At 45.8% G+C, this 26742-nt stretch overlaps 2 protein-coding genes across 6 annotated transcripts; one reads left to right on the top strand and one right to left on the bottom strand.

The window, feature by feature from the left end:
- Positions 1-376: 376 nt before the first annotated feature.
- Positions 377-10235, bottom strand: NDUFB5 (NADH:ubiquinone oxidoreductase subunit B5). 3 transcript variants are annotated; one of them, XM_053310501.1, is made up of 6 exons: positions 10102-10235; positions 8146-8231; positions 7132-7198; positions 5688-5749; positions 3165-3271; positions 377-605 (listed from the first exon to the last, which is right to left on the bottom strand). In XM_053310501.1, exons 1-6 carry the CDS (start codon positions 10226-10228, stop codon positions 485-487), a joined length of 570 nt encoding a protein of 189 aa, XP_053166476.1. In that variant the 5' UTR covers positions 10229-10235; the 3' UTR covers positions 377-484. The 3 variants fall into 3 exon arrangements, with proteins under 3 accessions (XP_053166476.1, XP_053166475.1, XP_053166477.1); XM_053310500.1 differs by having other exon boundaries at positions 10072-10228; XM_053310502.1 differs by lacking the exon at positions 10102-10235 and adding an exon at positions 9657-9759.
- MRPL47 (mitochondrial ribosomal protein L47) lies at positions 10105-26742 on the top strand. 3 transcript variants are annotated; one of them, XM_053310499.1, is made up of 7 exons: positions 10105-10244; positions 13377-13522; positions 16439-16499; positions 18717-18813; positions 23224-23354; positions 25507-25602; positions 26515-26742. In XM_053310499.1, the coding sequence occupies exons 4-7, from the start codon at positions 18742-18744 to the stop codon at positions 26627-26629; spliced, it is 414 nt and encodes a 137-aa protein (XP_053166474.1). In that variant the 5' UTR covers positions 10105-10244; positions 13377-13522; positions 16439-16499; positions 18717-18741; the 3' UTR covers positions 26630-26742. The 3 variants fall into 3 exon arrangements, with proteins under 3 accessions (XP_053166474.1, XP_053166473.1, XP_053166472.1); XM_053310498.1 differs by lacking the exon at positions 10105-10244 and adding an exon at positions 10407-10594; XM_053310497.1 differs by lacking the exon at positions 10105-10244 and adding an exon at positions 11034-11196.

Genomic DNA, 26742 nt, shown 5'->3' with positions numbered 1-26742 from the left:
AAGGAAGCCGATTCAGACACTAAGGGCAAATTCCTAACAGTGAGAGCTTTTCAACAATGGAATGGTCTGCCTCCAGCAGTGGTAGCTCTCCTTTGATGGCTGCCCAGTGTCTGGTTCTCAAATTACACTGGACAGCCATCTGTCCGCAGTTGCCTGCACAGAGCAGAAGACCTCCAAGGCCCCTTCCAAAGCTAACATTCTGTTATCTGGGAACCCAAGTTTGAGAACATTTGTTTCAGCCCTTTCTCATGGAATCACATGGACATCACAATGTCAATACAATATCCAGGCACTCTGGAAATAAAGCTTTTTGCAGTCAATACCCATTGGGTTCACAGTGCCCAGTTACCAAATCCAAGAACTATTTGAATCAATATGAGGTATGGAAACAAGTTTTTATTTGAGTGACCAAGTCAGGTATATATATATATTACATAATTTGTCTGTTCTTTGCAGTACATGCTTGAGACAAGAGACTAACAACTTAGTTGTCAGGTGTTGCTTTAGGAGAATAGTCAATAAGACTGGTGCTGGGGGTTTCATATTGGTACCATGCTCCATCCCCCCTTTCTCGCATTAGCCGGCGTACTTCCTTTTCTGTCCTCCTGTTAAAGGAGACAAAGAAGGGAAAGGAACATTAGATTAAGTGGTAGTTTTATATTGCTATCCATCACTGAAGTCAGACACAATAACACTGGCCAAATCTACCACTACAAACGTTTATATATCACTTTTCAAAAGAAAAAGGTTTACATGGAAACATAATACATAAATAAATTAGATGGTTCCCTGTCCCCAAAAGGCTCACAATCTAAAGACAAACAAGGTAGACACCAGCAACAGCCATTGGAGGGATGCTGTGCTCAGAGGTGCACCTAGGTAATTTTGGAGCCTGGACCTAAAGGCCTTTGGAGGGGCCCCCGTCCCCTGCAAATTAAGCATCATCATGCTCTGCCAGGCAACTACACCACCCAGGACAGACTAAAGAGGATTTGGGGGGGCCCCAGCAGCTGTGGAGGCCTAGGACTTGGGCCCCGAAGTCCAGGAGTAAGACCGCCTCTGGCTCTGCTGGGATTGGACAGGGCCAGTTGCTCTCTCACTGCTAAACAGAAAAGATTCACCACTTTTAAAAAGGTACCTCTTTGCTCAGTTAGCAGGGATAAACAGATTTGGATTGTGAGCCCTCTGGGGACAGGGATTCATCTTATTTATTTATTATTCCTCTGTGTAAACTGCCCTGAGCCATTTTTGGAAGGGCGGTATAGAAATTGAATCAAATAAAAATAAATAATCAACAAATAAATAATCAACAGCCAAGAGAACAGATCTACCTTAGCATCAAATTTGGTAGGCAGAGAGTGCATTGCGTTGGCTCCTTAGCCCTGCGTGCTTATACTTAAGCTGTTCAACTGCTTGCAAGATGCAAGCGGTTGAGCACTGCCCGCACTGGTATGTGCAAAACCTTGTCTGCACTGCTGCAGCACGGGGCAGTTCCACTCCAATTTGAAGTTGCGCAAATTCAGCTGCACAATGAGACACCCATTGCGAAGAATAGTTTGCACAACTTTCAGTCGGAGTGCAACTGCCCTGAACCACAGCAGGGCGAGCAGGGTTTTACACACCCGCAGCAACACAAGGGGTGCTCAACTGCCTGGGCTTTGCTGCGCAGTATGTAGGTCACAAAGACTTGGGACTAGTTCACAGTACAAATATGTCTATATGAGCCCAACCACAAGCACATGGAGAAAGACTGGTGTATACAGGAATGGACACATAGGAAGCTTAAAGCCATCTCCAGGATTACAGCAGCTGCAGAAAGTTGAACCACAATTATTATTTATTTAAAATATTTATACCCCTCCCCTCCAGTACTTTACTGCTCAGGGCAGCTCACAACATTTATAATATAAGTGTCAGTTCCTGGCATGTGCAGCCTAAAAATGTGAAAGCCCCAGGCAGGGGTGAGGGTTTGGGGGGGAGATCAAAACTGTCCCCAGCCACCCCAAATTGTCCCCAACCATCCCCCCGCCCCCCCAAGTACACAAACTGGAAGTTTTGCAGCAAGAATCCAAAAGCTCTTCTTCCAGGTCTTGCTAATTCCCAGACGCCAGCTTGCCATGGCACCTGGAAATGCAAGTGTGGCACCTGAACCAGATGATGGATGGACATGACGAGGCGGAGGAGGAGTAAGCAAGGCAGGGGTGTTTGCTCCCTTTGATCGCATGCGTTCATCACTTGCCTGAGCCAGATGGAGGCAACCAGGAGGAGGGGTGAACAAGCAAGGCAGTGATCCCACCCCTGCATGGAACAAAAAGGATGTCTGCCTCCTAAACCTCTGGGCTGGTTCCTAGAGCCTTGTCAAGGCCTTTGCAATTTTTTTCTTGCAGAATGATGGGCGAAAAATTTCTTGCAACACAATCCTATGCATGCTTACTCAGAAGTAAGTCCCACTGAGATTCAAAGTACTACTATGTTGTCTGGATTACAAAGCAAGCAACAGTTTTAGCACCACCCTAGGAGTCTTGTCACGCACATTGTTCCTGCAACATGGTGGCAAGGCCTTTGTACAATACAGCCTCTGATCATCTTGCTTCTCGCGTGGCTCAGATTCCTCCACTTTCTGTATTATTAAATGATAGGACAGTGTGCATCGGTAATTTTGGATTTCCAGTGTTGGAAATCCCAGCAGCAGATTGTGGAGAAAGTGCCCTGTGTAGTGCAGTGGTGGTGGGGCCCCTTTAATTGCCCACCCAGCACTAGTGCGGGGGCAGCGTGGTGATTCCTGGGAGCTTGCAGGGGCAGCAGAGAGTGACTCAGGGCAGCCTGGGAAGCCTGTGCAGCAGCTGGGAGGACACAGGGGTGTCTGCGGATGGTAGTTCCACTCAGCTTCTCTGCTCAGAAAATAACAGTTTGAAAATACACACATACAACCAAGCAGCAAATTAACATGACAACAAGCAGAGAAGTCAATGAAACAAAAAGTGGCCATCATCCTAATGAAGCACTCACGCTTCTAGGGGCTCCAGGATCCTGACAGGAACCCTTGTGCAACTCCCCCTTGTGGTCCCCACATGCAAGCAATGGGAATAAACATCCAATTCACAAGTCAGTTTTTCAAGCCATGGCATTTTGAAAGCCAGCAATGCATCTATAGATTTTTCTACCTTAACTCAGCTTTCTCAGCTTCCCAAAAAACAAAAGTCATTCCCTTTTCATAGTCTTTTTCAGGAGAATCAAGGAGATTGCGAGCGATCCACCTAGTTATAGGATGCTGGAAAGAAGAGAAAAGCCAGAAGTTAGAGTGCAAACATCTCTCCTGAAGCAGTAAAGCCTCGAACACTGATTGGCTGGGCTTCTGTGATGGCCAGGAATGAAGCTGTCATCAACAAATGGTGTAAATTCGGCAAGAAGGAAATAAGGGGAATCGGCAGTGGGGCTTAGATTTACATTCATCTTGTTCCCGATTCAATCCCTGCCAGAGATCCCGAAGAGCTGCTGCCAGTCAGAGTACATAATACTTGGCTAGGTGGACCAAAAGTGTGACCCAGTATAAGGCACCTTCATATGCTCAAATTTGGGGGAAAGGCTGGGGGGGGGATTGTGGACCAGGTAGTGAAGACAGACCTCAGGGTTTATTATTTTGAGGCTTGATGTCCTATTTTTCTAGATCCTAAATAAGATGACTAAAGGTGGATCAGGGTTGTTAGTGTGTGAGCCCAGAGAAGGCACTTGTGCCTTTAGGAGTTGCACAAAAGGGAGAATCCTGCCTGCTGTTGCCACTGTCATCACCACAAGTTGCAACCTGTCAGTCTTAGGGGGCCAGCAAGGGTACAGATTACAGGGCTACTCAACTTCGGCCCTCCTGTAGATATTGGCCTACAATTCCCATAATCCCAGGCTATTGACTGCTGTGGCTGGGGATTATGGGAGTTGTAGTCCAAAAACAGCTGGTGGGCCGAAGTTAAGCAGCCCTGGTATAGAAGCAATGCAATGGGGTAAAACAGGGTTTCTCAAACCTGAATCCCCAGATGTTGATGTTGTTGGACTACAACCAATGGTTTGGCCATTAAGGCTGGGGATGATGGAAGCTGCAGTCCAACAACATCTGGGGAGCCAAGTTTGAGAACCCCTGCAGTGAAGGAATTTCTATAAATGAATTGAACTAGCAAGGCTTCAAGTTCTACATAAAAATACCAGACAGATAGCAGAGAGATAAGAACAAGTGTCTTGTTTTATCTTCAAGTGTCTACCGGAACATGTATTTAGCCTGTATATTTATTTTATTTCTTTGTAGACCACTTCCTAAAAGGCCTGTCAGCTGATTAAAGAAATCTTAGAGAATTAATCATATGAGTTTTAGTTGATTAATTGCTTAGATTTAGTTGATTCATTGCTTTGATATATAACTTATGGCCAGGGTACCTGGAGGCCTGCCTGTATATTAAGATCTTTTTCAGAGGCCTTCCTCCAAATGCGCTCACCATATGAAGCAAGTTGGCTGCCAATGAGAGGTTAGGAGAGGCCTTTTCAGTGGTGGCACTCCAGGTGAGGAAGACTCTCCCCAAAGGAGTTTGCCTGCGGCAGAGTGTCATTTTTGTACCCTTTAAACCTTCCCATTTCCCCAGTCCTTTTAACTTCAATTTCAGTCTTCAGTGAATTTTATTCCAATTGTTTACTTTTAATTGTTTTAGTTGAATCTCTCTCAGCCTTATCTTGGAGATGCCAGGGAGGGAACTTAGAACCTTCTGCTCTTCCCAGGGTGGCTCTATCCCCTGAGGGGAATATCTTACAGTGCTTACACAACAAGTCTCCCATTCATATGCAACCAGGATAGGCCCTGCTTACCTAAGGGGACAAGTCATGCTTGCTACCACAAGACCAGATCTCCTCTACAGGTGTTGAAAGAAAAAGAAATCTGCTACCCAATTAACTGGAGACACCTTTTTAGTATAAGCTTTTCATCAATTCATCAAATCGATTGCCCACTACAGCCCTACTTCCTACTCAGAGCTTTTGAAGTGGACCATTTCCTGATATCCAGCTTAGGGTAAACCCAAGTGGCAGCTTCCTGGACTATTGGTTTGAGTGAGAATACAGCAGGGGTTCTTAAGCTTTTTGTACCTACAGGCACCCCAGATCTCCAAAGATTACTGGAGTTGCGTAAAAATGTGGTGGGGATCTGTGTTCCCCTCTAAGGTGTGCACATGCTCACAAGCTTTTTTGATGTCTGCTCAGTTAATTTTAGATCCTGAACAGGTTGAATCAGGAAGGCCCACTCTGAATGCACATGTGTGCACACTGCCTTGATACTGCCAGAACAAAACTGATTCCACTCACAGCTGGAAAAAACAGTGGTGGGAATCCATGGGTCCCCAGGATAGTTAATTCCACTCTAGTGTCTCTCATCAACAGCATAGATAAAATCAGAATTCAAGAAAAATAGAGGACATACCAGGTTTAATTATAAACGATGTTTGGGGGGAGCTACCTTTAATTATATACTAAATTTTCCATGAACCACTTAGACCTACCCCATGGACCCCAGATTAAGAACCCCTGGAGTACAGGAAGGCAAGTGAAGATTACCATTCTGACCAGCCTCCCACCTATCTAGAATGTCAACAGCTTCCCCACTCCCCAAGCTGATTCTATCAGAATCACAGTTTCTGTCTCTGTCTTTTACGCACGCTATAGTATTCCCAGTGTTCTGGAACATAGCCTTCTGGAATCTCAGCCAGTTCAGCTTCACCTGGTGGGAGACAACAAAGTCATGTTTAAATGCAGAGGTTCTGTAAAAATGCAGTGTTCCTTCCAACAATAAAAAGCTCACAAACGGGGAGTTAGGTTCCGGGGGGGGGGGGCATGGGCAAAAAACCAGCCAAAAAAACCCTGAAAAGCATTACTACACCATGCTCCGTGAGGTCTCCTTGTGCCCAGCAATGCCCACCCAAATGACACCAAAAAATGCTTTTTAAAAGAAGAAATGATACTAACCCCGCTTTCACATATAGTGCTGCCAGGTTTTGCAAGGCAGTGCTCAAAATTCGTCAGATGATGATCACTAACTTGTGCTCAGCGCCCAACTTCACAGCATAGTTCCAGTGCACCCACGGCACACCTCAGATAGCCTTGCGCTCTTATAGACTGAGAGCTAGCTTGGTCCCTTACTTTTATCCTTTTTATGTCTGCACCTGCATATATGCAATAGTTCCTGCAGTCTTTACAGTCTCACATTCTTACCTTTTTATGCCCTTTATGCCTCTTACATCTTTTTATATCTTTTATGCCTTTTACTGATAGTAACTATCACCTGCACTTTGTGCTGGTCTATGCCCATAATAAAGATTGACTGAGAGATCCATATACATAGACCTGAGAGGTTAATAAAATTAAAAAATTAATACACAACCTGATGTCATTAAGGATTTTATATAAAACAAAGCAAGTCAAGAACAACTAGGATGTCTAACCTAAAAACCAGTGACCTTGGAGCTGTCTTTAATCCAAATCCCTTCACAAGGGCTCTGTGAGGCGATCACATGTCCAGCCTTCCAAACCATGATTCGGAGGACTGGAAACTTGTTTTACGTTTGCACACTCCCTCCTCTACCAACATGTGCTCCTTAATGAATAACATATTGGTGTGATCAAACCAGTGTCATTTGAACCAGCAAATGATGCTTGGAATAAGCCCTCCAAGCCACAGTCTGATCTGGTTGGCAGGGCTTGCTCAAATCCTAGCTCGCTGTTCAGATGCAACAGCAAATTGTGCTTTGATAAAACCAGAAAGTAACACACAAAGCTGCACACACAACCAGAGAAAGGAGAACGCAAGTATGTGATGTCTACATGCAACCAGTATTGACAATCACATACAAGCAGAAGGGCAGACATCATGGAACTCTTTGGGACCCACTGCCATCCACTGAGGCTAGGAAAAAGAAGAACAACTTGAAAGTTTACTTCCTAGGGATTTTTTGTTATCCAGTGGCTGTGCGCTCTCCAAGATCAGCAAACCATATTCAGTGTCACGCAAAAAATAATTCTCCAAGCAAGATGCTACTCCTTGCTTTGTGTTATTTCTTGACACTTCAAAATATGATGGTGATTCAAATCTGCAGAAATACTCACCAATAAAGACATTAACAAATGTTATGAATACGGCCAGTGGGATTCCAGTCAATAAAATATAGAATCTCTGTTTACAAAGTGAAAGAAAGAGGGAAAAGAAAGATAATTTGGTGACTACATATATCACCCACAATCTTCAATTGTTTTTGTAAAACATTTCCATATACAAACAGTACAATCTGAACTGTTGCAATGCCTCTCCCCCAAGTCTCTTAAAATTCCAAGCACCTTGAGTTTTTAGACAATACTACCAGAATTTTGAAGTTGTGTGTGTGACAAAACAATGCCTGTCATATCAAAATTCTTAATCCCCATCCATTTGCACTGCCCTCTCCTCAAGATTTGTTTCAGTCTGTTTATGGCAAAGATCCAAAGAAGCAATACACACACACAGAGGAGTATGGGAGGTGCAGTCTGGACTTTTGTTGCTGCTCTTGCAGCAAGTCCTGCTGATGAAGAGACAAGCTATTTTCAAAAGCAAAATAAGGGTGGGTTTTCTCTAGGACCCTGAAAACTGCTGCAGTGAAAACCAACAAACCTCAGCCACATGGATGGTTCTTTCCTGTAGGCACATGTGTGATTTCTTTGAAAGATAGACATTTTAATCCCCGATCCAATCTTCTCTTGTCAACAGTCGCAAATAGCACCCCTGCATCAGTGGCAGGCTGCAACATTCTTCCTTTACCCTACTCGTCAAGGAGCTGAGCTGTACAAGAGCACTTATGCAACTTTAGAGACGATGGGATTGGTGCTGCCTGCATCCTTATTCTGGATCTTAGGAGGTGGAGTTGTCCCATGAACCAAAACAGTGGAGGCCTCACATGCTTGTTTGCAAAAAAGCAAGATTTCTTCTATGGTCCACAGACACCTCTGCTCTACTTGCCAAGGGACAGCTGAGCTTTGGGGTTACGGAGGCTGAATATAACAAAGGTTAGGGTCTCTTACAAACACAGAATACCATCAAATGCCTTTCCATGATCCCTTTGCTGTATTTTTTCCAGAATATAAACTCACCAACAAATACAGGAACCGCCTGTCGTAAAAGTCTGTTGCCCTGATGATAAACATTCTTTTCCCATGACTGCCATGGCGCACTGGAGCTGGAAAATTAAGTCGACATGTTAACACAGATCAATAAATATTTCTACGCCCCTTTCAAAATACAAAAACTTCTGCCACTGTAATCTCATTTGCCTTTACAAGATTCACATAGCCACAGCAGGAAAACTGAAGCTCAAAGACAGTGACTTGCCCCACTCTGTTCAAAGATAGCTTCCTTATTTTTATCATCATTATATGAACATATGAAGCTGCCTTAGACTGCCACTTCACTGGGTCTATCTGTTCCAGTCTTTTCTGCTCTTTCAACTCTCCAGGTTCTCAGGAAAGGATCTTTCTTGTCAGCTGCTATCATCTTTTTAGCTGGAGGAGTCAAGGATTTTCTGCATGCAGAATCTGAGCTCTGCTCTCCTGCAGCAGAAGACAGATCATCCTGAAGTTGAAGACAGATCATCCTGGAGATAATCTACCTATGTGGTTGCTAACAGTCCACACCGACTTGACAGTAATCAATCAATCTGTTACTAAGGTACTGCCCCTCTCTGATCAGAATCAAACTACTTTTGAGTTCCACTCTTCTCGTAGAGAACAGAGCAGCATTTTAGCCTCACAACTGCCCAGTAAGATAGGTTAGGTGGAGAACGAAAGGTATTCTCCATGCCTGAGAAAGAATGGGAACCAAGATTTCCCACCCTCTACCCCTAGCCACTGGATCATATCTGCATTTCCATATTACAAAATCTTGGCTGGTTGCACACAAACACCCATGTTTTAAAACTGAAAGATGAGACTCAACCTTCATTCTACAACCAGGAGGGTAGTAATTTCAAACCAGATCTACGTGATCTCCATATTCACTGCAAATCACATGTCACATTCTCACAAAGGGGTAGACATTTAATTGTAATCCAGTCCCTGCCTTCTGCCCTGCAGCGGTGTTGTGTTTTATTGAGGGGAAAGCCCTCTGCTCTTTACAATACTAGGTATATATGTAAGAACAGAAGAACAGCCCTGCTGGATCAGGCCCAAGGCCCATCTAGTTCAGCATCCTGTTTCAAGGGCCCACCAGATGCCACTGAGAAGCCCACAGGCAGGAGTTGAGGGCATGCCCTCTTTCCTGCTGTTACTCCCATGCAACTGGTATTCAAAGGCACTGTGCTTCTGAGGCTGGAGGTGGCCTATAGCCCGAGTAGCCGTTGATAGACCTCTCCTCCATGAAGTTATCCAAACCCCTCTTCAAGCCATCCAGGTTTTTAGCTACTTTTCAGTGCTCCGTCTATGTGTTCCTAGACTGAGCACTGTAAGCAAATACCAGTGCTTTCACTCAGCATAGCTCACACCAGGGCTTCTCACACCCGAGTTCCAACATTTGGGGACCTAGATTGTGGAATCTCTGGCTCAGATAAGGGGCAGCATCCAAGAAGCCTTTTGCTTCTGGGCTTCCCTGCTACCAAACTCCAGCTCACATTTCCCAGGTTTTGCAGTATCTGTTCTCTGAAGAGTTCGAAGCACGACTCTGCAATGAAGATGGTTTTTGCACAATCTGTGCCGCATCGAAACACACGGCAGGAACTCCAGCTCCTGAGAGTATTCGCTACCTTTCCCTTTCCCGGCAGGGGGGCGTCCTGCGCTTTTGACACAGCTGCCCAGCAGGCAGAAATCCAACCGGTGAAGCTTGGATTTGGATTTGGAAAGGCAATAAAATGGTGCCGCGCAGCGTCTCTTGTTGAAATGAAATCCTGTCCGTGCAGCTGCTGCTGCCAAAAGCACAGGAGCCCCGACAGGCCAAAAAGGTGGTCCTCCAGTCCTGCCTGCGCAACCCTCCCTGGTCCTCAAGGTCAACCTGCAGAGTGACCCATCCGACAAGCGCGTCATCATCACCAGTCAGCCCGCCGTATCGAGGGTCCATACCGATGACTCCAGAGCGACTAGCGACCCGTCCCAGTAGCGGGAGACGACCCCAGACCGCTGAGGAGGGCAAGGTCTGCCGACTCGCCAAAGCGGCCGCTGCCCGAAGCAGGAGGCTCATGGCCGCCATATCGGAAGCTGGCAAGGTGAGGGGCGTTGAAGTGCAGTGGGCACTTACTTGCGTTCAACGAGGTCTACGACTGAAGCCGCCTCTCCGCCATCTTGGAAATGGGCACTATTTTCCCGAGGGCCGCCGGAATCGGGGTATTGTTATGGTCGCCATGACTAAGTCTGGCAAGAGAGCGTAAGAGTGAAAGAGTTCGGCATCCCTGAAGCTGTGTATGGGGCCATCTTAGAAGCAGGCATTTAAAAAAGGAAATCGCGCCTTGAAAAGATTTAAGCCAGCCGGGCGAAAGGCATTATGGGGACCGACTAGTTTGGCGTGGCTGTAGAGACAGAAAACGCTAGAGTCCGCATCTATAGAGATATAAAAAAGGTGGCTAACCTGAGGCTCACCAGATAAATGGATGCTGTGAATGAGGGCAGCCCTGAGGCAGGCAAAGAGCCATTATTAAATTAGTGTCCGAACATCATCGGACACTAGACCGGCACCTCCGGTCTAAAGCTGAACGCTTGTGCCATGCCTTCCTTACAAAGCCGTAGGAGAATTCTCACCGCAGAAGGGCCAAGGCCTAGAGCAGTGGTAGGCAACCTTAGCTTGCTTTAGTGGGGTTGAACTACAACTCCCATCATCCCCAGCCATAATTGTTTTGCTGAGGAGGAGGTTGGGAGTTGTAGTTCATCAACCGCTGGAGAGCCAAGGCGGCTAGCTTACCGCTGGCCTAGAGCGACGCGCCACTCTGCCGCCGTCAGAGCACCATGGCCAATGGCGAGTTTCAATTTTTAGCGGAAGTTTAGGCTAGCAATTAAAATAAAAATCTATGGTTACGGCAAGTGGTCGCAGCTGCCTGTGGGTGTTGCGCGGGACGCGGGGAGTGTCATGGCGGCGGTGGCTGGGCTTTGCCGGCGGTTCTCCAGCACCTTGAGGTTGACGGGAGCGGCTTGGGGGGCTCCAGCGGCGTCCTCGTCGCCCTTTAGGTGGGCAGTTTTTAAGGCGGGGGAGAGGAGGGTGAGGGGGCAACGGGGGTTGCTCCGATTGTAGAGGGGAGCTGGTCTTGGGGTAGCAAGCATGGAGTGCCCCCTTTGCTAAGAAGGGTCCACCCTGGTTTGTATTTGCATGGGAGACTACATGTTGTAAACCGGCTAGAGACGTGCGTTTGGGGCGGTATAGAAATGTGTTAAATAAAAACATAATAATAATAATAATAATAAATGTGTGAGCGATGGGGCTACTTGGGAAGAGCATCTACTTTTGCGTGCAGAAGGTTCCCAAGTTCCCTCCCTGGCATCTATCTCCAAGACAGGGCTGAGAGAGACTCCTCCTGCCTGCAACCTTGGAGAAGCGGCTGCCAGTGCCAGTCCATTCATAGATGGAAGACATTCAGTGTAACTGTCGTGGAACTTGCACATTGATTGTATCGTGGTGATCTCATGCTTTGACTTCATTTGTTTTGATTTATCCAGATGGATACATATAACAATAAAATGCAATTAGTTTGGGACATCTTCCATCCTTTCTGATTCATAGTATAGGAATTTCATAAGCTGTAAAGCAGCTCTGCATGACACCTGTAAATTTGAGATTATTACCTGGTCCATTACATCGATGTAGAGATTTTGATTCTAATATATTAAGTCACTGTTGAAAATGATTCTAATATATGAAGTCACAAATGAAAACATTTGTATGCTATGACAGAAATGATCTGGTTAGCCTTTTGTGTTTTGTATAGGTTTGGCAGTTGTAAACTACCATGAGTTTTTATAAATTGGTGGTATAGAAATATAATAAATGCATAAACTGAACTGAAAGTCTTGAGGCTGCTCCAGGAGGAAAGGAGTCTATTGGGCAAACGTTTCATAGTGTTGGAATTAGCTCTCATATTGAATAGGATAAGCTCAAAAAAAAAAAAAAGTCAGGAATACAATTTGAAAAGCTTTTTGGGTATCGTGTGGGCACAGTTGTGCAGCACAATCCAGTGTATACCAACTTGGAAGTAAGCCCTGCTTTGTTCAGAGATCTACTCTGAGAGTTTTATGTAGAAGAATTGCAGCCTTAGCTAAAAAGAAGGAATTGCAATATTTATTTATTTGTCAAATTTGTACACCGCCCCAAACTTTCGTCTCTGGGCGGTTAACAATAACATAAAACAAGTTGAAACATACACAAAAATCTTAAAACAATTTAGACAATCTAAAAAAACAACAACATTAAAACTTCAAAATTTAAAAAGCTGAAAAAGCGTGAGTGAAGAAGAGGTAGGTTTTCAAGTGCTTTTTAAAAATTGCCAGAGATGAGGAGGATCATATTTCAGTAGGGAATGCATTCCACAATCTTGAGACAGCAACTGAGAAGGCCCGTTCCTGTGTGGTCACCAGCCGAGCTGGCGGCAACCGGAGATGGACTCCTCCAGACAACCTCAATGGGTGATGGGGCTCATAATGAAGAAGATGTTCTCTTAAATACCCAGGGCCTAAGCTATCTAGGCTTTATAGGTTATAACCAGCACTTTGTATTTTGCCCGGAAACCTATTGGCAGTGTAGTTCTATCAACAAAGCGGTGATGTGGTCTCTCCAGGATGACTCAGAGATCAACCTGGCTGCTGCGTTCTGTACCAACTGGAGTTTCCGGACTACATGCAAAGGAAGCCCCACATAAAGCGCATTGCAGAAGTCAAGTCTGGAGGTTACCAATTTATGTACCACTGTTTTGAGGTAATTCATCTCAAAAAATGGGTGTAGCTGGCATATCAGCTGAAGCTGATAGAAAGCCCCTCTGGCCACCGCCTCAACCTGAGATACCAGGGAGAGGTGTGGATCCAGAAGCACTCCTAGATTGCATGCTTGGAATCAGGCACTAGCTTGTCTTTAGGACCTATCGAATTTCCCTTAAAAATTATTTTAGACATGCTTGAAAAATACTCCTATGATATAAGTGAACCATTGCTTTCAGTGTAGGTAAAAATAGTTTATATGTAGTTCTTCAGACAAATATTGAAGGTGTGTGTGTAGATTTTTTCAAAACTTTTAACAAAAAAACCACCAGTTTGAAAGTGTGGTGTTAGGAAAGAAATAAGTACACTTCTGTGGCTGAGCACTGCTTTTTGTGCATCTTATGACGTCATGTTTAAAATGTTCTTGTTTTACTGTCCTTCAGATTCACTCTTAATGTTGTGTACAGGAATACCACAAAAGTAGAGGTGCTTCCTCCCTGCACATTACTTCATACATCATTGCCTCGAAATGGGCTTGAGGAATTTTTTGACGACCCCCAAAATTGGGGAAAGACGGAAATCAAGTCTGGTAAGAGATCCTGTTTATGTTGGTTATCCTCATGCTTTTCTATTATGTGAATACACATGCTAAATAGTGTTGTGTGAAACTCAATAGCAGTGCATTATGAACAGGGTTGTGTGGTTTTTGTGTGTCTGTAGATCACTGCTCCGGTGCTCGGCCTGGTGCAGGGGTGAGTGGATAGTAGATCTCTGAGAAGTTGTAGAGGATCAGCAGGAATTTCTTACTTACGCTAGTGTAACAGTAGCAAGTGTAAAAAAAATAATCTGCCATGTCTGGCTTTGGGCTAAGAACTTCTCTCTCAACCTCTAAAATAGAACTATTAATTGGTTTTCGTTGACTACATCTTTCTGCAGCTCTGCTAGCCAGTGTTAGAATTTTGTGTCAGAATCGCTGATCTCTAGTAACTCAAATGTAGATGTGTACAGACAAAGGCAGCCCCACATAGAGCACATTGCAGAAGTACATTGTATATGCAGCTTACTTGTACTGTATATGCAGCTTAGCCCAGTATATGATTCGTAGGATGAGGTTTTCTAAATTGTAAACCACCCTGATTTATATAGGGTGGTAAATAAATGTTAAATAAATAAAGGCCCCCATCCCCTGTGCCCCCATTTTGCTTCTGGCTCTGCCCCAGCTACTGTTTTGCACCAGGCTCTAGCTGTGAAACCTACAAGTTTCTAGTTAAAAGTAAAGTAGACCTTATACGCCTGAAGTCTGTGCTCTTCCAGGCCATTGCATTGTCAGAATTTGACATCAGTTTTAGAATTTGATATTGTCAGTTTTAGTTTAGCAGAAGCAGTGTTAGGGCCCTCACAGGGGATGTGCAATAGGGATGTGCATGAATCGTGTGGGGCGGCCACGGAGGGAGGGGGCGCAGAGCTGTGTCTTTAAGAATGAAGTGGAACAGCGGTGGGGTGGGGTGGCGGAGGAACAGGTAAGGACCTGCATGCTTCATTCTTAAAGCTACTGCCCCCACCGATACGTTTTGGATGCAGCCACCCGAATCATTTCGGCACAGTTCTTGTAGGATCAGTGCAGACCATACACAGCTCTGCTCATGCAGCTGAACCTTGCTGGAAGGTAATTGCATTTCTTTTGCTCAATCTGGCCTAATGCACAATGACACTGTGTGTGTGTGTGTGTGTGTGTGTGTGTGTGTGTGTGTGTGTGTGTGTGTAAGGTAAAGGTAAAGTGTGCCATCAAGTCGATTTTGACTCCTGGTGCCCACAGAGCCCTGTGGTTGTCTTTAGTAGAATACAGGAGGGGTTTACCATTGCCTCCTCCCATGCAGTATGAGATGATGCCTTTTGCTGCTGCCTGATGTAGCTGTTTCCCACAGTGTCCTTGTGACTTTGGTGAAGCTGAAACTGTAGATCATGTTTTGCTGAATCGTAGGTTTTATCGGGATGTCAGGCATCGGTTAATTTTACCTTTACTGACCAGTGCTCTGGGACAGTCTGAAGACTGTTTAGTTAAGTTTTTTACTTTCCAATAATGACACAGGTATTTCATACACAGTAGCAAAATTTTGTTATATAGCTACTAGAGTGCACAGCTTCAAGATTGATGCAAAAGATGTTTGAGTTGTTTACAAGATAAAGCTGTGTCATTTTTATTATGTATTGGATATGTTGTTTTGTTGTGCCTTGGGCTAAAACCGTAAATAAATTTGACTTGGACTTTGCTGTTTCCCATAGTCTGGGAAACATACCAGCGGGGCTTGGAACTGGCAACCTCTGGCTTGCTAGTCAAGTCCTTTCCCGGCTGCACCATTAGCATAGGCAGAGTGTGTGTACACTGTGAAAATTACAATTCAGCATGTATTTTTATTTATATAACTGAGACTGAATGTAAAATTCCTCTCCTTAGCATTCAGCTTGAGTTTTATGGGGATGCAAAGTGCAGGCAGCCTTTGAATTATAGATCCCACAAGGAAGATGCGGAAGGGAAAGTCTAAATAGTCCCTCAAGTATCTGCTATTGTCATGGAGTCAAGATTAGAGATGTGCATGATGAACCGGTTCGGAGGTCCTTTTCCAGACCTCACCGGTCCGGAGTTTGAGCCAGTTCGGTAGCGGTGTGGGAGGTTACCTTTTAAGGGACCAGGAGGGTGCTCTTATCCTCCCCCCCCCCCACTGCCGGCGCTGTCTCCAAAATTGCTGGCGCAGAGCGACAGCTTACCTCCTTGCCGCCCCCGGTCAGTGTCAAACCGGAAGTGGGGCCCCCCCCACCAGCTGTTTTGGAGACAGCGCCGGTGGGGGGAATGCCGGGGGGGGGGAGCAACCTCCCTGTCACTTAAAAATAACTCCCCACCCCTGCTGCCGAACCAGCCCAGTGCTGGTTCGTGCACATCCCTAGTCAATATTAGGGATGTGTATGGAACCGCCAGCGGCCAGTTTGACAGCGGGGAGCGGAGGATGTTACCTTTTTAAAGAGCAGGGTGGGTGCTCTTACCCCCCACTGTGTTTTCCCCGCTGGTGCGGTCTTTAAAAATAATCCCGCGGGGTGGGGGGCGTTGTAGAGTACCTACTTGCCTCCCCGGTGCACATCGGGCCCTAAGTGCCTGGTGCACGCACACATCACGCTCATCAGTGTGCATGTGTGTGACGTGCATGACATGTGCACTGGGCACTTATGGTCCAGCATGCACTGGGGCAGCAAGGAGGTGCCCTGCCGCTCCACGGAACCGATTTTAAGCACAGCTCCTGCAGAGGGAACATGGGTGGGGGTAGGAGCACCCTCCCTGCTCCTTAAAGGTGACCCCACCCCCGCGCTGCCGTCGAGCCGGCCGAACCGCCAGTCCTTCGGACCAGTTCATGCATATTCTTAGTCAATATGGCACACCAACAGTCCTTTCTTCTTTCCAAACATACAATCTGAGTTTATAGATTTTTTCCAGTGTTCTTTGTGCTCTCCACAGGGGATTCCTGGACGGTGGAACAGCTCCGAGGCAAGAGTAGTGAGGATTTGCACAAACTTTGGTGAGTGAAAGGCTCATCTCTTTAAGAAAACGGTTTGCGCTTCATCCATCCTTGTGGCAAGACCATCCAAGAGCTGCTTGTGCTTGGGAGCAGCTCCGCCTGTCTCTAGGCTCCATGTGGCACCTTCATCCAGGCTCCTCCTCTCTTCAGTGTCCTACTTCACAACTCAGTTTTTTTCATGTCTCTGCTTTTCAGGCATTGTCTATTTTGCCCACTTTCTGTAGCCAGACTATTTCTTGACTAGGTTCATTAGAACTCTTCTGTCTCCGTCTGTCGTATAGCCCTGTGCTCAGTAGCAATCTGTTACTGCACTTGTGTCAGTGATGCCTTTTCCCTAGGGTTTCCCAAGCTTTTTTAACAAGTGTACCCCTTCTGTCATGAACCTTCAGCTCAGGTACCCTGTAGAGAACACACACAAGAGAGAGAGAAAGTAGGTGTGTGTGTGTGTGTGTGTGTGTGTGTGTGTGTGTGTGTGTGTGTGTGTTGCATGTGCGTGCACACAAACTGAAATGTTACAGTTATAAGACAGGCTACTCCAGTCACTGGCTTATATCCTGACGAAATTACTCAGGAGTACTCCCACTGAAGTAAGCTTTTTGAAGTTACTCCAGTTTGAAGTAAGCTTATCCCATTAATTTCAACAAGATTTCTTAAGAGCAGTGCAACTGCAGCATGGGGTGGCAGGAGACTCTTAGTATCCTCTGGGAGCCCTTCAGGTACCCCTAGGCATCCTGGTACACCCTGTTGGGAACCCCTGCACTAAGCTGTTGTGATGTAATTCCTCAAAGTTCAGCTGTTCAGTTAACTAAATGTGTTGCGGTCCAAATTCTATGCAGGAAGGGTACATTGTCAGTTTGGCTGGGATTAAAATCTTACACAGGCCAGACTGAAGGACAGTTAAGAAGTCTCAAAACATAGGAAAGTGAAAGGACAGGGAACCCAAAAACGTGGCTCAAATCAAATTCGAACTGAATCACATTCACTGAATCAGTTCGACTGAACTGACCGGCCAGTCTGATCCATTCAACTGAACTGGTTTGGCAGTTTGGGCGGCAATACTTGTAAAGGGGAATCTGGTGAGGATTCTCCTTTACAGTTAAAGTAGCAGCAAGAGAGGTTATTTAGGCTCTTACCCAGCTCATTGCCATCCCCATCCCCAGCCAAATCAGTGACCAGATCACTGTTTAAACACGGGCTGCCCATGCAGTTCCGACCTCCACGCATGCATGAAGGCTATTTGTGTGGTCTCCGCACATGCATGGAGGCCGGAACCATGCCTCTGCCAAGTGGGTGGCCCGTGTTTCAACAGCAATTCGGCTGGGACTGGTGAACAGGGAGCAGCGGCGAGCCGGGTAAGAGCCTAACTGACCTTTCTCGCTGCTCCACTGCCCCTCTGCTCTTTGATGTAGAAATGGTTCGCATTGAACCAGGTTTGGCCCGGGTTCGGTTTGCAGTCGAACCACTGAACCAGCCCGGTTTGATGCGAACCAGTTCTACGTTGACCGGTTCGTGCACACCCCTAGCCCAAAGGCAGCAAAGCTGAAGAAAACATTCTGCAGAATAGGCATTGGACAGAGAATGTGTAAACTGAAGGAAGGGTAGAGTGGAAATGAGGCTTGAGGAAAAGAGCAGATAGCACAGAGAAATGAGGCAAGAAGTGGCTAATCAGAGAGGGGAGTCTGAAGAAACTTCACAGCGCTGAGAACAGGCTTCATGCAGTGGAAGGAGATAGGAGACCGATTAAGAGAGAGGATGGCTCAAGGAAGTGGAACAAAACAGCTAGTGTCTTGAAAAGCTGGACCTATGAAACTATAGGTGAGACATGAAAGAAAGGAGGAGCCAAAAACAGAAAGCAGGATTGCAGCGAAAATACACGTAGGGCCTAGAGACAGGTGAATATTGTCTTTGCAGTGTTATGCAAACCAGCAACTCAAAGGGGCAGTGACAACCAAGAAACTCTTTGTGAGTGATGGTGGTTGGGCTGAATTTCATCATCTGGTTGAACTAGTCAGCCAGTTATTTGGTTGCTGGGCTTCTAGTAAGAATATTTTTTTAATAAACAGACAGCGGGCAATCTGTAATTTGGCACCTACTAATGTTACAAAAACAATATGCAAAGACTTTTAGTTGCATGCAGCTAAAATGTGTTGCTGAGTTGCAGCTCTCTGGAAGAACATGAGTTGCAACCTACAATCTAACGTTACTTCTCTAACTTAGGTATGTCCTCCTAAAAGAGCGAAACATGCTTTTGACGTTGGAGCAGGAAGCAACACGACAGCATTTACCAATGCCAAGTCCAGAGCGATTAGATAAGGTAACGTGGCAAAAGAATTGGAGGCAATCATGTCTTTTGGGTGAGGGACCCACCATTTGCAGTCCTGTTTAAAACTGTTGATAGCTTTGACTTGCATGTACCTAGTGGTGAGAGAGGGTGGAGGAAGAGAGAGCCTTTAAGCTTTCCTTAATTTCCAGAACCTCTTTAAACGCCTTCTGAAATTTGGCTTCTCTGTGGTTTGAGATCAGTGCTAATGCTGTGTACCTTATCAGTCATGGGTGGTGTTCTACAAGGGATTCCAGTGAGAGATTTTTTTCCTTTCCTTTTTTGATGCCAGATTTGCTTATTTGGTGCTCCAAAGACCCAAAAGTCACCTGGAACTCTGCTAACTCTTGAGCTCCTTCATGTCCAAACCTACAGATCTGGGGATAACTAGTAGGCCTGTCTGTTGGAATCTCTGATTCCTCCCAGGACTTTTCCCATGTAGGAAGGGCTTCCTAGAGCCACAAAAGTAATGCATGGTAAACCTTTTGGTTCAGTTGCTCCAAACCTTCCTGAATCATTGGGCTATGGAACTTTGCAAGAATCCCAGATTCTGCAACCATAAAATCTAGTTTCTGCAATTGAAATAAATTATGGCATATTTCAACTTAAGGTGTGTCCCTTTACACAACTAGCAGAGCTGCAAAATTATTTTGTGGGGTGAGGGTTGGAGCAGCCTGAGAGTACATTAATATAAAACAAGTTTTTCTAGTCAGAACTAATCTGCCTACTTTCCTTTCACTAGCCCTACAACTGGACTAAATTTGGTCTAAATCAGTTAGGCAGTTCATGTTAGCCCACTTGTACCTCAAAAGTCCATGCGTCCATCATCTCAAATTGGGGTGGGTGACATCATCACGAACTATGTTGTTGAGGTGTCCCTGTGTGTCTGTATAGCTGTACCTGATTTGGTTCATATTGGTCTAGGCATTGTGAAGTTGGCTGGTGGGGTGGGCGGACAGACACAGAAGGAATGCTGGGTGATCTCATAAGCCTACTGGAAAGAGTGAGACTGGGACACCATCAATATGCCCGGTGTCTTACACAATATGAGAAGGGATATCCATCCCTTAGGAGCTTACGTTCTAAAATTTGACAGATGGTGTAGTGATCAGCCCCTCCTATCTCCTAAAGAGTAAACCGGAAGTGAACCCTGTCCTGACTGACAGGCTGGTGAACTCCAGGGATCAGCCAACCAGCAAACCAGGTGGGTGGAACCTAGCAGGGGTGCTCTTACCCCTGGATTTCCAGGCTGAAGTCCAGGGCTTCCACAGCCCCTGGGGGGCCAAAAATCTCCTTTAGCCTGTCCCGGGTGATATGGTCGCCTGGCCGAGCATGATGATACTTAATTTGCGGCCTTTAGATCCAGGCTCCAAAATTACCTAGGTTCACCTCTGGGACCTAGAGAGCCAAGAGGAGGAAGAGAAGGGCTCTTTGTTAGGAGGAGGCAGGCCTGGAGGTGTAGCAAGACATGTGGCCACAGAAATGGCTTCAAAAGGAGGACTGCAGTTCTTGGAAGATAGGACTGCAGGGGCTTGAATTCTTAATCCAGGGGTTGGTGAGTTCAAGGCAAAGGAAGCCAGACTTTTGGCTTCCGGAAGTTTAGTCTAGGGAAAGCTTGTTTAGTCAGATTTTGCATTAGACTTTTATTTTCTTTTGTGTGCTCTGTATATCCCTGAACATGTTCTATTGTTTACCTGTAACGCAACTAAGCTAAGAAAAGCTGAGCCTGCGCCCATTCAGTCAGGGCGTTGCAAAAGACTCTGTAAACGTTTAAAGGTACTTTTTGTATTTTCTTACATCCATGTTCATTGCAACTCGGTAACCATGATTTTTAAAGTGTGCCGCCCAAGTATCATCTGGGGTGCTTTTTGAAGTATTCTTGTAACCTACTGAGTTATTCCTTTTTCCTGTAACTAACAGCTGAGAGAGCCTCAAATGGAAGCCATCTGTAGTATTTAAAATAAAGCTTTTAGTTCTTTGCAATTTTAAAAAGCCTCTCTGAGTGGATTTTTGATTCAGGAAAGGGAAGCTGGAAGGGCATTTTCTCTGGTGCAACACACCTCATTACGTTCAGCAAATCTACCAGTTTTCTCACCACGTGTAGGTTTGCACATGGAAGGTTTTTGTACTTTTCCAATAACAGAGGAAAGAGAGTTTCCCTGGGATTCCACCCAAGCCGGGGTGGGGGGGTCAAACTCTGTTGCTAATTGGGTGCTGGTAGCAGCCTTGAACTACTGGAAATAAAGTAAAGTTTTGGGAGAAGCCTTTGCCAGAAAGCTCAGAGGGGATGATTCAGCAGTTTTCTTCCCCATGTGTGGGCTTGTTCTGAGACAAAGGCTGGTAATCTAGTACAGATGGGTACAGAGTCAAGGAACATAATTCATACTAGCTGAACCCGCACAGAGCATCTGTGTGCTGGTGCACTTGGTCTTCCCACCCCCACACGCGGCCTTCCCCACCCCAGACACTTGGTGGGGTGACAGAAGGCCTCGCTCGCTCTGCCTCACCCCACCACTGCCCGGCCGCCCGCCCGGCCTTTCCTCTCACGCCCCCCCCACTCAGCCTTCTCTCACGAGATGTGCCATGTACCACCCAAGATTAGCCACAGGTCACCTAAGTGTTTTACTATATAAATGTTGGATTCAATGTTTAGTAACAAATTGAGCAAAAAAGATGGCTGTGCCACAGATATGGAAACTGCAAATATTAAAGCATTGATCCCTATGGGATCACAGTGGTTAGGTTCCCGGTTGGCCAAAAATCCTTACTAGTCCCTCCCGCTCACCCCAAGTTGCACTGTGCCCTGAAAATGGCCAAAAATTGGTCAAAGAATTGCCCAGTTTTCACGGGGGGAGCTTCTTACCTTGCTCTATTGTTCCCCCGGAGTCATGCTGTGCCCCAAAATAGCTGAAAATCACATTTTGGGGTTTGGGGGGGTTGCTTTTTGGCAGGAGCCATTTTGTGGCTCTTATTCCTAAAATGGTGGCCGGAAATGGCCTCTGAGGATACGTGAGGTTGGTAGGGTTTTTTAAATTCCCCACACACAGACACGTTTGCTGAGGTTGGGTGTCATTTTCCCGACTGCGGATACGCAAAACCACGGATACTGAATCTGCAAGTAATCTCCAAGATAGGGCTGGGAGAGATTCCTGCCTGCAACCTTGGAGAAGCCGCTGCCAGTCTGTGGAGACAATACTGAGCTAGAAAGACCAATGGTCTGACTCAATATACAGCAGCTTCCTATGTTTCCGTATATAAACTTTATTTAGAAACAAGGGTTGTACACATAATAAGGAATTGTGGGGAAACAGAGGAAATGGAAGTAAAGACCAGCGCACAGGAACTCAAAAGAAAATACAAAAACATTAGCTAAACAGCTAGCACTGAGCTTTACCTTAGACTAGCAGTAGACTGGTCCTTGGCTGAGGGAGCATTAATCTCTACGGCTTCTCTCCTTCTGGACACAAGCAGCAGCTGGTGGCAAGGTGCCTAGTTTCTGGCAATCCAAGACCATACTGGTGACAAAATAGAGGGGTCCCTGTCCCTTATTTTATAGTGATACAAACGGTGGAAGGCTTTCCCACTCTTCCAGATAGTGATGGCTCTGGGATCCAAGGGCAAGAGTCAAAGTGTATCTCTGATGTAACGCTGGCCAATCCAGGATGGAGGTTTTCCCTCCAAACTGGCGGTCCCTCCTCCTTCATGGGCTGAACTAGCATGTCTAAGCTGAATCCAGTTTGAACTGGATATCTACTGTGAAAAGGGCTTAGGCCTGTAGCTTGCTGGCCCTGTTCCTTCAATAACAAAAGTAAAAAACAGTTGAGCTAAGATGCGGATCTGCGTTTCATCACAGCTGATCACAGTAGTTGCTAGTGAAGAAGCCCTACAGAACAAACACTCCATTCCCTGCACTGAACTCAGCTGAGCTCACGTCCTTGAGGTGCAATCAGTTGGGGGGTTATTTAGTGCAAACTGGACTAATGTAAAGGGATTCGTTTTGCATCTGTATGCATTTTCCAATTCCTGTTCATTTCAGTGAGAGTTGCAAAATGCATATTTTTCTATGAAACTATGTGTGAGCTTGTAGAGAACACAATCTGAAAAGTAAACCCTGTTCTGAGGCTGTCTAATCCAGGGATTCTCAACGTTGGGTCCCCAGATGCTATTGGACTTCAAATCCCATAATCTCCAGTCCCACTGGCATTTGGTTGGGGATTATGGGAGTTGAAGTCCAATAGCATCCGGGGACCCAACGTTGCGCATCCCTGGTCTAATCTGTCTGTCCTGTCATAGGAGAGAGAGAGAGAGAGAGAGAGAGAGAGAGAGTGTGTGTGTGTGTGTGTGTTGGGAGTTCAGCTCATTATTGTGGCTTCATAACTGTAATACATCCTTTATACTCTTCAGATAATAGATTCCATGGACCGAATGGATATCGTCATTCAGGAAAGAGAAGATGCACTGCGACTCTTACAGACCGGGCAGGAGAAGGAGAGACCGGGCGAGTGGAGGCATAACTTTTTGGGCCGCACTTTTTGGTATGAGAGAGAGAGTGCTAGTATTTCAGTGCAGTGGCATGCTTGTCTTCTAAGAGAGAGTACAGCTCACAGATGGAACCCATGCTAGGTTTGTACATCAGGGCTTTTTAGACTTGAGTCCCCAGATGTTGTTGGGCTACAACTCTAAAGACCACTGTGGCTTCGAATGATGGGAGTTGTAGTCCAGCAACATCTAGGGACCCAAGTTTGAGAACCCCTGATGTACCAAGTTAAATCTCTGGCATCTCCAGTTAAAGAACTTTGGATAGCAGAGTGACTCTCGAAGTAGATGTACCAGTGATCTGAAGCTGTGTAAGACAGTTTTGTAAGTTTGTTAAAAAAAAAAATCTTGTGCAAACAACAAATGAGTTGTTTCTATACAAGTTTCTTTTAAAATAGAGCAAAATAAATCAATTTGCCTCTTAAGGGCAAATTAAAAATACAGACGAACCCTGTTTATCATGCGGGAGGTATTTTTTTCAACAAATGAGCCACACAATGGCTCCTTTCCTCAAAATAGTGGCTGGAAATAATGGCCTTGGAGGTCATTTCCAGCCACCTTGAAACTGTAGATATGTGGAACTTAACTATTTTTGTTCCGCATATACCGAGGTCGGGTGTCAATTTGCCTGACGGCGGATACGCGGAACTGCGAATACCGAGGTTTGCCTGTACATCCTCCTGCACCAGGGATGCACCGCTTCAGCCTTCCAGTTCTTGCTGGACTACAACCGCCGTCCTCTCTATTCGTCATTGTGGCTGGGGCTGATGGGAGTTATAGTCCCACAGTAGCTGGAGGCCAAAGTTGTGCACTCTGGCCCTACGCCATTTCATGGTCATAAGCTTCTGGTATATCTTTCTGTGGTTCATAAGGGGTTGGCAAGTGGTTGAGAATGTGAGGGAACCTCTTGCCTTTTGTCTAAGGCTCGACTCACCTTTTCCCTTGAAGACATGGCTGGGGGGAGTCTTTAAACTCTGTGCTTGTCAGGAAGTGGGGTGGTTCTTTCCCCCAACACTCAGTACAGCCTCTAAGTGCAGGAAAAGCTTTGGGAGCTGTCCTGCGGTTGCCTCCCTTGCGGTTGTCGAAGGGAAAATGGCCAGCAGTTTCTACTGCCTCACACGAGCCTGTCATCCTGACCAGCTCTGAATATCTTCTTTGCTCTGGCAGCAGCTGCTTTTGGCCAATCAAAACAAATCTGAGCAACTAATCAAAAGCTGCTAGCACAAACAAGGTCTGATGCTTGTTGGTTTAGATCTCGGGGGTGTTTAATGTGTTTCAAAAATGCTGTAATGTTTGTGTGGGTGTGTGTGTTGGTAAAAGGCTGGAAACTTAAAACAACTCTGGTTTGACAGAGAGAAAATCTCTGCCCTGCCCAGCTCCAAAAAAAGGAATAACGGTTGACATCCAGAGCAAGAGAGCAGCCTAACAGCACTTCCAAACCAACAGCACTGGGGAAAGGGGAAACTGGGCTTTTCCTTCCCCTTCTTCCTGCAGCCCTTTGACATATTTTCATGTGGCAGATAGTGGTGTGCATGGAACCACACCTCCGTGGTCCGGCACTGGGGAGGGGGGCTCTTTAAGGGCGGGGGAGGGTATACTTACCCCTCCCACGCTCCTGTTTTTGAAAGCATTTGGGGCGGCAGGGTACCTCCAAAAGCCTGACTGCGCATGCGCGCATGTCTGACACGACGCACGGACGTGACGCATGCACGCACAATCAGGCTTTTGAAGCCTTTTGACAAGGAATGGGGAAAGGGGTGGCAGGGAGGTACCCTACCACCCCAAATGTTTTCAAAAACGGGAGCGCTGGAGGGGGGAAAGCAGTGGGAGTGGTAAGTACACCCTCCCCCATTCTTAAAGGTCTCCCCACCCCCACCCCCCGCATCAACCCGCCAAACTGGCCCTAGGTCTGGACTGTTCCGGAGGCCCTTAGACTGGGCTCCAGACCGGTCCGTGGACATCCCTAGTGGCAGAGGGTATCCTAGGTGGGGGACGAGTGTCAAATTGCTCCTTCCCTAGTTCACTGGTGCAGTTCGTTGGAGTGCTGTTATGTTGCACTGGTACTGCTTTGCTTTCCCTGTCAGCCAACAATCTGCAGTCACAGAGGAATAACTACTATAGATCACACATTTCCAATTTGTGTATTGACAGGTATGAATTCAGGGAATGGCCAATTCCCTGGCACTTGAACACGAAGCACAAAAGGAAGCGATTCTTCTATTTGCCATTTGTTGCCCGTTATAAGAGGTAAGAGGAAATGTTTAAAATACAGGTGAAACTCGGAAAATTAGAATATCGTGCAAAAGTCCATTAATTTCAGTAATGCAAATTAAAAGGTGAAACTGATATATGAGACAGACGCATTACATGCAAAGCGAGATAAGTCAAGCCTTTATTTGTTATAATTTTGATGATCATGGCGTACAGCTCATGAAAACCCCAAATCCACAATCTCAGAAAATTAGAATATTACATGGAACCAATAAGACAAGGATTGAAGAATAGAACAATATCGGACCTCTGAAAAGTATACAGTGTACTGTGCTTGATTGGCCAGCAAACTCACCTGACCTGACCCCATAGAGAATCTATGGGGCATTGCCAAGAGAAGGATGAGAGACATGAGACCAAACAATGCAGAATTGCTGAAGGCCGCTAATGAAGCATCCTGGTCTTCCATAACACCTCATCAGTGCCACAGGCTGATAGCATCCATGCCACGCCGCATTGAGGCAGTAATTGCTGCAAAAGGGGCCCAAACCAAGTACTGAATACATATGCATGCTTATACTTTTCAGAGGTCCGATATTGTTCTATTCTACAATCCTTGTCTTCTTGGTTCCATGTAATATTCTAATTTTCTGGGATTGTGGATTTGGGGTTTTCATGAGCTGTACGCCATGATCATCACAATTATAACAAATTAAGGCTTGACTTATCTCGCTTTGCATGTAATGCGTCTGTCTCATACATCAGTTTCACCTTTTAATTTGCATTACTGAAATTAATGGACTTTTGCACGATATTCTAATTTTCCAAGTTTCACCTGTACAGCTTTTTGTTAGCTCTCTTTTGTCCTGGCTTGTCATCTTTTGGAAAGGAATGGGGGTGGTGGGGAGAACTTGGCCCCTGTAACTTATTTGCAATGTCTGTCTGCAGACTCATGTTGGAAAAATATTTGCGAAAGGAAGCCAGGAGGAAATCTTTGGAGAGAAAGAAAGAGAAGCTTTTACAGAAAAAATTCCCTCATCTTGCCACACAGTCTCAGAGTTAATATGGAATTGGAGTCTCCAGTAACTGGTTGTAAATGGACAAATGAAACAAGACCCACTATGATAATCTTTTAATCACTCTTTTCTTATTGAAATAAAGTTCTTTGTTCTGAAA

Source organism: Hemicordylus capensis, chromosome 3 (assembly GCF_027244095.1).
Source record: "Hemicordylus capensis ecotype Gifberg chromosome 3, rHemCap1.1.pri, whole genome shotgun sequence".
NCBI lineage: Eukaryota > Metazoa > Chordata > Lepidosauria > Squamata > Cordylidae > Hemicordylus > Hemicordylus capensis.
This window is presented reverse-complemented; position numbering and strand designations above follow the sequence as displayed.

Excerpts from the sequence above, each read along its gene's own strand:
- NDUFB5 (XM_053310500.1), bottom strand. The coding sequence starts at position 10,228 with ATGGCGGCCATGAGCCTCCTGCTTCGGGCAGCGGCCGCTTTGGCGAGT. Across the intron at positions 5,750-7,131 it reads ATTTGTTAATGTCTTTATTG|GTGAAGCTGAACTGGCTGAG; the intron begins GTGAGTATTTCT and ends GTCTCCCACCAG. Across the intron at positions 3,272-5,687 it reads AACACTGGGAATACTATAGC|CATCCTATAACTAGGTGGAT; the intron begins GTGCGTAAAAGA and ends TCTTCTTTCCAG.
- MRPL47 (XM_053310497.1), top strand. The coding sequence starts at position 11,099 with ATGGCGGCGGTGGCTGGGCTTTGCCGGCGGTTCTCCAGCACCTTGAGG. Across the intron at positions 11,197-13,376 it reads GCGTCCTCGTCGCCCTTTAG|ATTCACTCTTAATGTTGTGT; the intron begins GTGGGCAGTTTT and ends ACTGTCCTTCAG. Across the intron at positions 13,523-16,438 it reads AAAGACGGAAATCAAGTCTG|GGGATTCCTGGACGGTGGAA; the intron begins GTAAGAGATCCT and ends TGCTCTCCACAG.